Below are 13292 nucleotides of genomic sequence, written 5' to 3' on the forward strand. Positions count from 1 at the left end.
ATTGCTTTGATACTATACATATTGTTCATTTTCTAATGATGTCTTCAGTTCTTTAATTGAAATGTGCATTGCTAACAGCGGAGCTATCTCAGCCGATAGGCTGCTTGTTTATTAAAACTATAAATATCAGAATAATTTAACAATTCAGTAATAGCTTTACATGTCCTTGACATAAGACCTACATGTAATTGAACTCTTACTAAAGAGTTTATTATACATGTACTTCAAGCACTGAAAATAGATCCATAAAAAGTTGTATTTTCATTCATTCAACTTTCAAAATTGTCCTTAATGTTATGGTAAGGGACGACGTCAAAAGATCGATGTCGGATAAAAAACTTATTTGCTTTAGTTTGGGGGTGGGAGGTTTTGACCTCAAAAAGTTACCATCCTACAAAAACGATTTTATTTTTTAATGAAGTCAAAAAAACCTTGGAATATTTGTAGTTCGTTTTTTTTCTTTCCAATCATAGACAAAAATAACAGAAAATGAAAAAAAAAAACACATCCAAGGCGAGAAAATGGTTTGGTTCAAGTGTAAATATGTGCGTCAAATTTCAAGTCATGGACCTAGAGCATGCGCAGAACCCTGAAAACTAGTTTGCGCATACATATATTCCGTTTCATTATTACAACCAACTGCTATGCCATACTACTGTCCGATTATCAATTTGTATTTAATAGTTAATGTAGTCTGACGTCATGATCAATATTTATCAATTAAGTTTCAGTGGGGGGTTTTGGGAAAAAACTAAAAGAATTAAGTTTTTTATCCGACATCGATCTTTTGACGCTGTGACCAAATTGCCTGTGTTCCAGATTATTGTTATCAATAGGGGGTCTCATTTTATGCATTTACTTTATAGCTAAAAACAACATGTAATTGGTATTATTGCTGTACATTATTCAAATTGCAAGCTTTTCTTGATTCTGAATCACCGTCTAAATAGATCTCAGCTTGCAAACTTGATACGTTCACCATCTTTGTGCAGTATTCTCATAATGTCCTCTCGATATATATGTACTGTACTATAAAAAGTGATTATAAATACTGTTTTTCAATGTGATAAATTGTACAAATTTGGCAGAATGGTGGTAAATTTTAAAATTTCATACACTGTAGTTGCATTGAGCCTATGGTATACCGTCTTCCTACTCCTTCTGTCACAATGGGTTTGTATAATTATTAAAAAATAAAGAATGTTGAAGGTATCTGGATATAGACTGCCCTCTAACAGCTAGAATATGAGATTCTGTTGTTTTTCTGGTGGTTTTCTGATGTACATCACGTAAATCATTGATATATCTACATCAAACTAATTTCTTTATTTGGCTTCTGTCATGAAAAACCTGCTAAAGCTGTTTTTGTTTATCTTTTTGAAAATAAGTTTAAAAAAACATTCTTCTGCAACTGGGATAAGCCAAACACGTCAAAACAAGTGTAGACAATTGTTTTTGGGGCTGTTGTTAATACTGTGAGAAAGTCGTGTGTGTTTGGAAAAGTCGAACATCTTGGAACATGTACGCTGTTCCTGCCTGCTGCTGAAATGGTAGCATCATAAATTGATTGCAGTAATAATAATGTTGACATCTCTATTTTTGTTCGCTTTTCCTGTAGTCTTTACGATATCGTGAAGATTTGACAAGTATTGATCCGAAAGATGGCAACTTAGTGCGAGAGCTTCAGACAGCAAAATTTACGATATTGGTAAGATAGTTTATCTTATTATAGAATAGATGTTGACTCTGATGTTGATGTTGAGCTGAACAGGACGATATGGCCTGATTCAATTCAAAGTTGAATAGGGCATTTTCAATCAAACTTTGTATGATGACCTTACATATTAGGTTACGGTGCAAGCCATATTTCTTTTGGAGATACTTGAACAACAACAATACCCGACTGATTGCGTTTTTGTTTCATGCTATTTCCTCTGTAAGATATAGTCCAATTCAGTTCAAAGTTTCCACATAGGTATTATACTGACAGTAACACAATGTATAATCTGTGTTAGTGTTAAAAAACATTGATCTTTCATTTCTACATGTCACTTGTACTGAACATTTACATTGACAACAGCTAATACTGTACGGGGACTATGCATTATCAATGCTTGTTAAATCTTTTGATTCAGATACACCTGGGTCAATCATGTTCTGGTTATCCGATCCACTGTATTTCTGACTTTGATTTAATTTCAATTAATGATTAATAATTAAAAAATGAATAAATAAATTAGTTAATTAATAAAAAACTATACTAATTGAAGGCTTATCATTACAATTAAACAGCAAAAGTGCATGCTACATTTTACTTGAAACCAGATATGAATCTGACTGGCTAAATAAAATGTACAAATCAAATCTGTAAGAATGAACTACAATACTTCTTACATAATATTAATATCTGTCAAATAACATAAGGGGTTATTTGTTAAAGTTTCCTGACATTTTACAATTATATAAATTGAAGCATTAAATCTATAATTGTAATAATTACAATATGTAGTCAAGGACTCATGGTCAGCAAACCCAGACTTATTTTTGTTTATTGTGATTTTCAGCCGAGTCGTGATTGGATGGGAGCAGCAATCGCGTTATTTACAGCCAAGTTACATCTTCCGCATGAGACAACAAAACAGAATGTTCTCAAATCAGTGCTGTATCAGCTGGATCAAGCCCTCGAAGAGTGAGTCAGTCTTTTGTTTATTCCAAGAGAGGATAAATCCAAGGGCATATAAGTCATTATGATATAACACAACTTCAAAATAACGCAATCAACTTGTACACTGCCAGTAATGACCAAGTAATAATTTTCTGTCAGATTTATCACAGGTATCTACCAGAAAGTTTAATGTAGCTGTCCAACATTTACAATAGGCATCCAACTGTATATTTAGTATATTTAACGAAATTCACTATTTCATATAAAAACACTTTTCAAATTTGTGTCTTTCAGTAAAATTACACAGCGAAATGGAATGGTATTTGTCTTTGATATGACTGGATCTACATATTCTAATTTTGATTACGAGCTCAGCCAAAAAATACTAGATTTACTGAAAGGTGGATATCCTGCCCGGTTGAAAAAAGTCATTATCGTCACTGCGCCATTGTGGTTCCGTGCTCCTTTTAAAATACTTCGCCTCTTTGTAAGAGAAAAACTGAGAGACAGGGTAAGTGTTGTTTTTTTATTAATGCACTTCCTGTTGTTTGTGAGATGCCATGTTTTTCCAATGTACTTCACCGCTTAATTGTTCACAGTGCAGGAATATTTTGTGAACTTATTTATATGAACTATGGTTACACTGAAATAAACTAAACTGGTCATTTCCTGTCATTTATGCATTCTCATGCGATGACCTTTCACAATAGAATTCCCAGTATGCTGGCAAAATGGTGGCTAATTAATGGTTTGGTTTCTTGGTCTGATCTCTGCTCGCTTGCAATCAATACTTTTACTGAGCTTATAATTATTTTCCAGGAGAAAATAAATCAACACTTGTCATTTGTAGTCATACCTCTTGAACTACCTGGGGTTGGGGTCTGAACCGACTCCAAATCAAGGTTCTGTTGGGGTTCATGTACCGGTACAAACAATAAATGACCCGTAATGGTGAATGATATGTCACATTTGCGCTAGTTTTTCCCACTCAACATGGCAACCATCTTTGCGAAGCAATATCCTTTCAAACAGCCACTCAGATTCGCGAAAGCTTACAATTCTTTCAATGTATGACAATAATACTAATTATAAGTAGGTTGCTAAACAACAATGCATGAAATGAACAACTCTATCTTTATAATCAAAATTGAATTCAGCCTTTTCTTCTTCTAAATGGAAAAATTATGTTATCCACGTCGTCTTCGTTCACTTTAATTTGTCAGCATGTGTGCCACAACCCTTGTTAGTTTCTATGTACGAGTTTTTTAAGTCGAAAAAAAAATCAGTTTACAAAAGGCAGCAAAAGAAAAGTGTTCTCCAACTCAGCCCTCAAAAACCCACTCTTGTATCTAACGCTGCATTTGCAGTTACCCTTAGAATGCCAACGTTTTTTTTTTCCTCCATTCACAAGATGCTTGCGTATTCTTGCAAATTTTTGATAAAGCTCTGTAGGGATAGATCATTAGAAACTCGGGGTGAGCAGAAAAACAATGCAAATTGTTTTTTTTCCTCTACTTAGTTCTGTGATATTTTTTTTTTCAATGATGAATTCGCTATAGTTTTTAGCTCCGCTGTCGACTTTGTCGAGCGGAGCTTATCATATGAGTGATTGTCCGTCGTCGTCGTCCGTGTCAATGTTTTACTTTTTCGATTTCTTCTTGAAAACTACAAGCCTGAATGCTTTTATACTTGGTGTATATGTACCTTGGGTAGACCTCTCTTAGGTTTGTACATTTCATGTTGATATCTTCAATTTTCTAATTTTGGTGAATATTTTTGTCATTTTTGGTAAAAAGTGATATTTTCGACTTCTTGTTAAAAACCGCAAGTGCAATTGCTTTGATATTACATATATAGGTACTACATGTGGACCTCTCTCAGATTTGTTCATTTTGTAATGATATCTTTAATTCTCTAATTTTGGTGAATATTTTTGTCATTTTTGGTAAAAAGTGATATTTTCGACTTCTTGTTAAAAACCGCAAGTCCAATTGCTTTGATACTACATATATAGGTACTACATGTGGACCTCTCTCAGATTTGTTCATTTCGTGATGATATCTTCAATTCTCTAATTTTGGTGAATATTTTTGTCATTTTTGGTAAAAAGTGATATTTTCGACTTCTTGTTAAAAACCGCAAGTTCAATTGCTTTGATATTACATATATAGGTACTACATGTGGACCTCTCTCAGATTTGTTCATTTTGTAATGATATCTTTAATTCTCTAATTTTGGTGAATATTTTTGTCATTTTTGGTAAAAAGTGATATTTTCGACTTCTTGTTAAAAACCGCAAGTCTAATTGCTTTGATACTACATATATAGGTACTACATGTGGACCTCTCTCAGATTTGTTCATTTCGTGATGATATCTTCAATTCTCTAATTTTGGTGAATATTTTTGTCATTTTTGGTAAAAAGTGATATTTTCGACTTCTTGTTAAAAACCGCAAGTCCAATTGCTTTGATATTACATATATAGGTACTACATGTGGACCTCTCTCAGATTTGTTCATTTCGTGATGATATCTTCAATTCTCTAATTTTGGTGAATATTTTTATCATTTTTGGTAAAAAGTTATATTTTCGACTTCTTGTTAAAAACCAATAGTTCAATTGCTTTGATATTACATATATAGATACTACATGTAGACCTTTCTCAGATTTGTTCATTTTGTGATGATATCTTCAGTTCTCTAATTTTGGTGAATATTTTTGTCAATTTTGGTAAAAAGTGATATTTTCGACTTCTTGTTGAAAACTGTAAGTCCGATTGCTTTGATACTATTCATATTGTTCATTTTCTAATGATGTCTTCAGTTTTTTAATTGAAATGTGCATTGCTAACAGCGGAGCTATCTCAGCCGATAGGCTGCTTGTTTTATTTCCCCTGTGGGTAATATTGTTTGCTGAAGAAATATGCATGTAGAATATTTTTCCTGTTATTTATTATCCTGTTATCCTTTTTTATGATTTTTTCCTCTGCAACTTTGTTTTTTAATTCTGCTGCATGTATCACCCCCTCACAATTTCTAATGGTCCACCCCTAGTGAAAAATACATAAAATGGTAGAAAATATTGTACCATAATTTTGATGTTAACAGATTAACTCAGAATCTCTAGTGCTTGCCATAACAATGCATCATACTTGTAGTGTTTATGTATTTTTCTTTCTTTCTGCTCTTGTAATATAAGGTCGTATTTATGAATTTAGGAGATCTTCTGCAAGTTATTCCCAAAGAATCACTTCCAAAACAGACGCTTATTTCCACTGCTTCTAATAATTATATTAAAGCAAAGACTGTTGTAAAGTGGATAATATTTTCTCTCTTCCTTCTGGTAATAAAATATGTCTTTTTTTTAACTCCGCTGTTGACTTTGTCAAGCGGAGCTTATCATATGAGTGATTGTCCGTCGTCGTCGTCCATGTCAATGTTTTACTTTTTCGACTTCTTCTTGAAAACTACAAGCCTGAATGCTTTGATACTTGGTGTATATGTACCTTGGGTAGACCTCTCTTAAGTTTGTTCATTTCATGTTGATATCTTCAATGTTGGTGAATATTTTTGTAATTTTTGGTAAAAAGTGATATTTTCGACTTCTTGTTAAAAACCACGAGTCCAATTGCTTTGATATTACATATATAGATACTACATGTGGACCTCTCTCAGATTTATTCATTTTGTAATGATATCTTTAATTCTCTAATTTTGGTGAATATTTTTGTCATTCTTGGTAAAAAGTGATATTTTCGACTTCTTGTTAAAAACCGCAAGTGCAATTGCTTTGATATTACATATATAGGTAGTTCATGTGGACCTTTCTCAGATTTGTTCATTTTGTAATGATATCTTTAATTCTCTAATTTTGGTGAATATTTTTGTCATTTTTGGTAAAAAGTGATATTTTTGAATTCTTGTTGAAACAGCAAGTCCAATTGCTTGATACTATACATATTGTTAATTTTCTAATGATATCGTCTGTTCTTTAATTGAAATGTGCATTGCTAACAGTAGTGCTATCTCAGCCGAGAGGCTGCTTGTTTCAAAAATGGAGTGGGAGTTGAGAATCGTTTGTTGCTATGCTACAAAGTGTAAAAGTATTGATCTCACAAGAAAAGGAGAATTGATGCATCAGGAATATGCTGTATTGTAGAGAGACACTAGAGAATACAGGAACAGGCAATTGTGGTTTCTTCTTTGATGATTCTTGTTTTTTGGGTTTTACAGCGGCTCTGAGAATAATGGATTGACCTCTGTGCATCAATGTGTCTGCCTGTGCATTCGTACGTCTGTGCGTGTGTCTGATCCTGTATCTTAGATATGCCTGAACGATTACATTCAATCTTCACACATACGTCATTGATAATATTATACATATGCACATCAATTTGTTGTTGTCAAGATAGACGAATGACAACAATTTTTGTAGTGATAAATCATCAAAATCAGGCATTCCCCGGCTGTTTACAGATGAATTTTGTTCAACTTGGTACATACATTAGACATTATGGGTCTCTGATACATGTCATTTTGTTTTTCAGATTGGATTAAAAATGGCTGACCGATGGCCATTTTGTTTTAATAAATGTAGTTCTAGAGCCATATCTCTGACATGCTTTGACTGATTATGTTCACATTTTAAATATTCATCCAACCGGTGGCCTTTTTTTCAATTAATGATGTTTCAGAGCAATTTCTCTCATTATGGACAAGTATTGTTGTACTGCATGTATGTTACTATAAACAAAACTATATAACTTAGATTTGATAACTAACAGGGACTCTGCAATGCATGATTTTTTTTGACTTGTTTTACCATTCTTGAATCACATACAGTGTAGATATTCAAGAAATGAATGTTAATTATTGAATACGTACACTAGATTAGCAAGTCATCATGTTAAGAATTCTCATAAAATAGTGAATCCCACACAGCATGTAATCAATCAAACCACACCATCAGCAAAAATCGTTGGGGAAGTAAAAAACTACATCGTTCTGTCATCTTGCTGACTAACTGTCTGAATAATTCTCAGAACCACTGTAAGTGTGATTTAGAACATTTGGAATTTATTTTCGCTGAAGGGATGATTCAGTGTAAATTAAATCCAGTGCTTATACTATTTTTCCTATATTTTATATTCAGCTCATCAAAAATCCGTGAAAATTAATATGTGGGGGGATCGTTGTAGTCAACACTGATTTGTGAGATCATATATCACAACCATGAAGTCATAAGTAACTGGATACAAATTAACCATTTGAGATACTCACAGCAGGATATCTTTATTTACTGGAACAGTACTACACAGAGTTTACAACTAGCTAAAAACAGAGTTACAGGAACAGCAATAAGCATAGTATACTGACACTTGCTTGGGTCATGGAGCTATATCTTTTTTTAGTTCCATGCTTGGGTCCAGTCTAACACAAGGTGCTAAAAGGGGCTTATTTAAGGCATGGTCAGTAATCCAAAAGATAGACTTTCCTAATTCTGTACTAAGACAATGATTGGCTGACAGATAATCCCTTTAACTGACCAATAATGTAATCATCAATTAGAAATGGCATACATTAACAGGAAGTGTGTTTCTTTGCCATAGAGTTCAATGTTAAGTTGAGATAAACACACTAGTAAAACATGTTGAAATGCATATAACTTCTAACTAACATTACAATGCTTAATCAAGTAAATCAATTAAGAAAAGACAGTAAATCGACAATACATATAAAACAAGAATGAATAAAATCAAGCAAGAATAAGTATCATTTCTAGACATTTAAATGCTACAAACTAACACAAACCTAAAGCATGTCAGAGTAAGCCAGCGATAAAATACAAATTAAAACAGCCACAAAATGTCTGTCGAAAATTAATTCTAGCTATTAAAAATAATAAAAGTATTTTACAGTAAACTGTCACATGAACGTCTCGTTAAGAAATCAAGCTCAATCAGAGAATTCAAAACTTGTCTGTTAATATAACTTGTTTAGGAGGATTATTCATAATTATCTTGAATACAGGTCACTTTAACATTAGCATACACTGCTGATGCCTTCAGTATATATATATATATGCGCATGCCATTCCTGATCTAATCCGGTTATCAGCTTATTCGGACATTTAGGATTTACATGTACATCTGTGACTATTATCATTTTGATCTCAACTGATATCTGATATGCATCCAACCCATGCAGATCATAAACCTTTTTTCAATCTGGCCTACAATACTGTGAACTGGTTTAATTTTTGCAAGAGTCAAATTTCCGCAAATTTTGGTGCATGTTTTACACATCCATTACACATGGAGTGACTTTTGCAACGTAATTTCTAGCTGCAACAATCAAGCGGTCTATTGTGTGTACATGTGGATTTGACCAGTGACTGTATAATTTTATTGTTATGCTAATTTTCTGTTCTTGAATTCTTGAAGGTTGTGTTGACAAACATCACTGATCTTCCTCAAGTTCTTCCGAAAGAGTCACTTCCCAAGCAAATGAATGGGCCTGTTTCTGTGGATCACAAGGACTGGTTATCATCCTGTTATAATACGTACAAAAATAAAGAAAGTCGTGAAATGGAGGACTTGAGTGCTGATAACAGAGCTCTTATTGCTAACGAGAGAGCAGCGTTGGCTGCCGCTCGAGTCGTATCAGCTTACTCTGACGAATCACCTCCCGAAATTCGACACAGTCGAGTTTTGGAGTCTGAGAAAAATCACAAGGAGTTGGTGAACACTGCTGTGAGAAATGATGCAGATCCGCTTCTTGCTGATAGTTGCGATGAACCATCGGCGACCACAACGGCTGAAATACACACAGTTCCAGATCCCTCATATCCACATGTCCCACCACCGCCAGTGCCAAGGAAATTAAAGCCAGGGGTTCCATCAGATGAACCAATACATAAACCAGAAAGTGGTGGCATGACAGTAGATATGCTTATCAATCATTTGCAGTCAGTTAAGAAAAGTGGTATTTATAAAGAATATGCTAAAATTCGACTTGAACCACCCACAGGAACATTCCAAGCTTCCAGGTAGGAACCAGTTTTATGTATATTCCAAGTTTCCTGGTAGCAGCCAGTTTTGTGTACATTCCAAACTTACAGATAGGGACTAGTCTAAGGTACATTGCAAGCCTACAGGTAGGGGCTAGTCTAAGGTACATTGCAAGCCTACAGGTAGGGGCCAGTCTAAGGTACATTGCAAGCTTCCAGATAGGGGCCAGTCTAAGGTACATTGCAAGCCTACAGGTAGGGGCTAGTCTAAGGTACATTGCAAGCCTACAGGTAGGGGCCAGTCTAAGGTACATTGCAAGCCTACAGGTAGGGGCCAGTCTAAGGTACATTGCAAGCTTCCAGATAGGGGCCAGTCTAAGGTACATTGCAAGCCTACAGGTAGGGGCCAGTCTAAGGTAAATTGCAAGCCTACAGGTAGGGGCCAGTCTAAGGTACATTGCAAGCTTCCAGATAGGGGCCAGTCTAAGGTACATTGCAAGCCTACAGGTAGGAGCCAGTCTAAGGTACATTGCAAGCCTACAGGTAGGGGCCAGTCTAAGGTAAATTGCAAGCCTACAGGTAGGGGCCAGTCTAAGGTACATTGCAAGCCTACAGGTAGGGGCTAGTCTAAGGTACATTGCAAGCTTCCAGATAGGGGCCAGTCTAAGGTACATTGCAAGCCTACAGGTAGGGGCCAGTCTATGGTACATTGCAAGCCTACAGATAGGGGCCAGTCTAAGGTACATTGCAAGCCTACAGGTAGGGGCCAGTCTAAGGTACATTGCAAGCCTACAGGTAGGGGCTAGTCTAAGGTACATTGCAAGCCTACAGGTAGGGGCCAGTCTAAGGTACATTGCAAGCTTCCAGATAGGGGCCAGTCTAAGGTACATTGCAAGCCTACAGGTAGGGGCCAGTCTAAGGTACATTGCAAGCCTACAGGTAGGGGCCAGTCTAAGGTACATTGCAAGCCTACAGGTAGGGGCTAGTCTAAGGTACATTGCAAGCCTACAGGTAGGGGCCAGTCTAAGGTACATTGCAAGCCTACAGGTAGGGGCCAGTCTAAGGTACATTGCAAGCCTACAGGTAGGGGCCAGTCTAAGGTAAATTGCAAGCCTACAGGTAGGGGCCAGTCTAAGGTACATTGCAAGCCTACAGGTAGGGGCCAGTCTAAGGTAAATTGCAAGCCTACAGGTAGGGGCCAGTCTAAGGTACATTGCAAGCCTACAGGTAGGGGCCAGTCTAAGGTACATTGCAAGCCTACAGGTAGGGGCCAGTCTAAGGTACATTGCAAGCCTACAGGTAGGGGCCAGTCTAAGGTAAATTGCAAGCCTACAGGTAGGGGCCAGTCTAAGGTACATTGCAAGCCTACAGGTAGGGGCCAGTCTAAGGTACATTGCAAGCCTACAGGTAGGGACCAGTCTAAGGTACATTGCAAGCCTACAGGTAGGGGCCAGTCTAAGGTACATTGCAAGCCTACAGGTAGGGGCCAGTCTAAGGTACATTGCAAGCCTACAGGTAGGGGCCAGTCTAAGGTACATTGCAAGCCTACAGATAGGGGCCAGTCTAAGGTACATTGCAAGCCTACAGGTAGGGGCCAGTCTAAGGTACATTGCAAGCCTACAGATAGGGGCCAGTCTAAGGTACATTGCAAGCTTACAGATAGGGGAAAGTTTTATGTACATTTTATGTACATTGCAAGCTTCCAGGTCAAGTGTGTGTCTTGTTGACCAATTCCCTAATAGTGCTGAGGCTTTGTTACATGTATTTTTACACGCTCTTCTTTGATTTGTAGGTTGAAAGTCAATGCTGTTAAGAATCGCTACACTGATGTACCGAGCTATGATCATACACGTGTTCCTCTTAATTTTATTAACGGTGATCCCAATAGTGATTACATCAATGCAAATTATATGGATGGATATAAACAGAAAAATGCATTTATCGCTGCACAAGGTGAGTCCTGTTCAAATGACATGCTGAACGACCTTGAACTTGATAACCCAAATTGTTTCTCACACAAGCCTTTAACTATTAACCATCTGACACATGCGTTCCATTGTCTTGTCTTGATAGGTCCATTACCAAAAACATTCGCAGACTACTGGCGAATGATCTGGGAACAAACAGTGCTGGTAATTGTCATGACAACCAGAACGGTGGAACGAGGACGTTTAAAGTGTGGACAATACTGGCCAAATGAGGAGAATTCCACTGAAGTTTATGGGGATGTTTCGGTGATCAACAAAATGATAGAAAAGAAAAATGATTACACAATCAGCACGTTGCAAATGAGAAACAGTAAGGTAAGCATGATTTTGCACAACCCCTGTTTAAAATATAAAGATTCCTTTAACCGTAAAAACACTTTATGCTACTGACAATGTAAATGTGAATAAATTTGGATCAGAGTCTGTAGGAAATGGGAAATTATATTGGGTAAAAAATCATCAAACACATGATAGTCGAATTGTTGGAAAATTTTCTAAATTTTGGTAGAATAATGAATTCAGTCTTCAACTTCTTCATGTCTGTAGCTCATGGTGAAAAGTATGAAACTGAGCTATAACTGAATATCCAATTTATCATGTATATTGTTATAACAATAATACTAGTAGCTCTTTATATAAAATCAAAGTTTGCTCTTAGAATATCCCAAGTCTTTTATTTGAAATTCAGCTTAATTTGTTTTGGGCATCAAGCAGATTACTGTATCATACAAACTAACATTAAGCAGTAAGTTGTCATGTTGTAATGTTTCCAACTCTGATATCTGTTTGTTAACTTCCAGACCGATGAAGTTCGTGATGTGACCCATTTCCAGTTCACGAGTTGGCCAGACTTTGGCGTACCCAGTTCTGCTGCGGCCATGTTAGATTTTTTGAGCGAAGTGAGATCTTACCAAGCACGTAATCTAAAGAGTCTGGGTGATCAGTGGCAAGGTCATACATTGGGTCCGCCCATCTTAGTTCATTGCAGCGCTGGCATAGGACGCACAGGTACGATTTACTACAAATGTTAGTTGGGCATTTCTAAAAAACAGGTTATGCCAATGGTCTTTTTTAATACGGTTGTAATTTTTTACAAATGTTGGCAGATTATGTTGAATCTAAAGTCTTTTTTTTGTCTATAGGTACGTTTTGCACTCTGGATATCAGCTTAGCCAGACTTAATGACATTGGAACCATTGATGTTAAAACTACGGTTCAACGGATGAGAACACAGAGAGCATTCACAATCCAGACGCCTGACCAGTACGAGTTCTGTCATTTCGCTGTCATAGAATACGCTCAGAGGCAGGGAATTGTGGGAGAAATAGACTTTGTCAATTATGATGACACTGAGGACTCAGACAGTGATTAAAGTCACCCCACTAAGATTTCTCCACTCCTGCTGTGAAGTGGGTTAACCCAAAGACTATATTTTAAATGGAAAGTTGTGTTTTTATTACAGTGATGTACAGCCTACATGAACGCATAAAGGGGGCGCTGTTTCTGAAGCCCATCTTCACTACTTATGAATAAATATTTAAAATTAAACCTAATCTGGTACAAGAAATGTATGTTATATTATGAAAATATCCTTTTTCAGTATATGTTATTTTTAATATAAGCTTATATCA

General features: G+C 36.1%; 1 protein-coding gene across 2 annotated transcripts in view; it reads left to right on the forward strand.

Moving 5' to 3' along the window:
* Window positions 1-13214, forward strand: part of LOC100375397 (tyrosine-protein phosphatase non-receptor type 9-like) — a 52418-nt gene extending 39204 nt beyond the window's left edge. For both annotated transcript variants that reach the window (XM_085506956.1, XM_085506955.1), the window contains exons 3-10: window positions 1619-1708; window positions 2565-2689; window positions 2960-3176; window positions 9108-9712; window positions 11466-11626; window positions 11747-11976; window positions 12462-12669; window positions 12804-13214. In XM_085506956.1, the coding sequence (XP_085363082.1) occupies window positions 1619-1708; window positions 2565-2689; window positions 2960-3176; window positions 9108-9712; window positions 11466-11626; window positions 11747-11976; window positions 12462-12669; window positions 12804-13033 (1866 nt within the window). In that variant the 3' untranslated portion in view covers window positions 13034-13214. The remainder of the gene's footprint in view (window positions 1-1618; window positions 1709-2564; window positions 2690-2959; window positions 3177-9107; window positions 9713-11465; window positions 11627-11746; window positions 11977-12461; window positions 12670-12803) is intronic.
* Window positions 13215-13292: the final 78 nt, after the last annotated feature.

Source organism: Saccoglossus kowalevskii, chromosome 13, assembly GCF_978046115.1.
Source record: "Saccoglossus kowalevskii chromosome 13, keSacKowa6.1, whole genome shotgun sequence".
NCBI lineage: Eukaryota > Metazoa > Hemichordata > Enteropneusta > Harrimaniidae > Saccoglossus > Saccoglossus kowalevskii.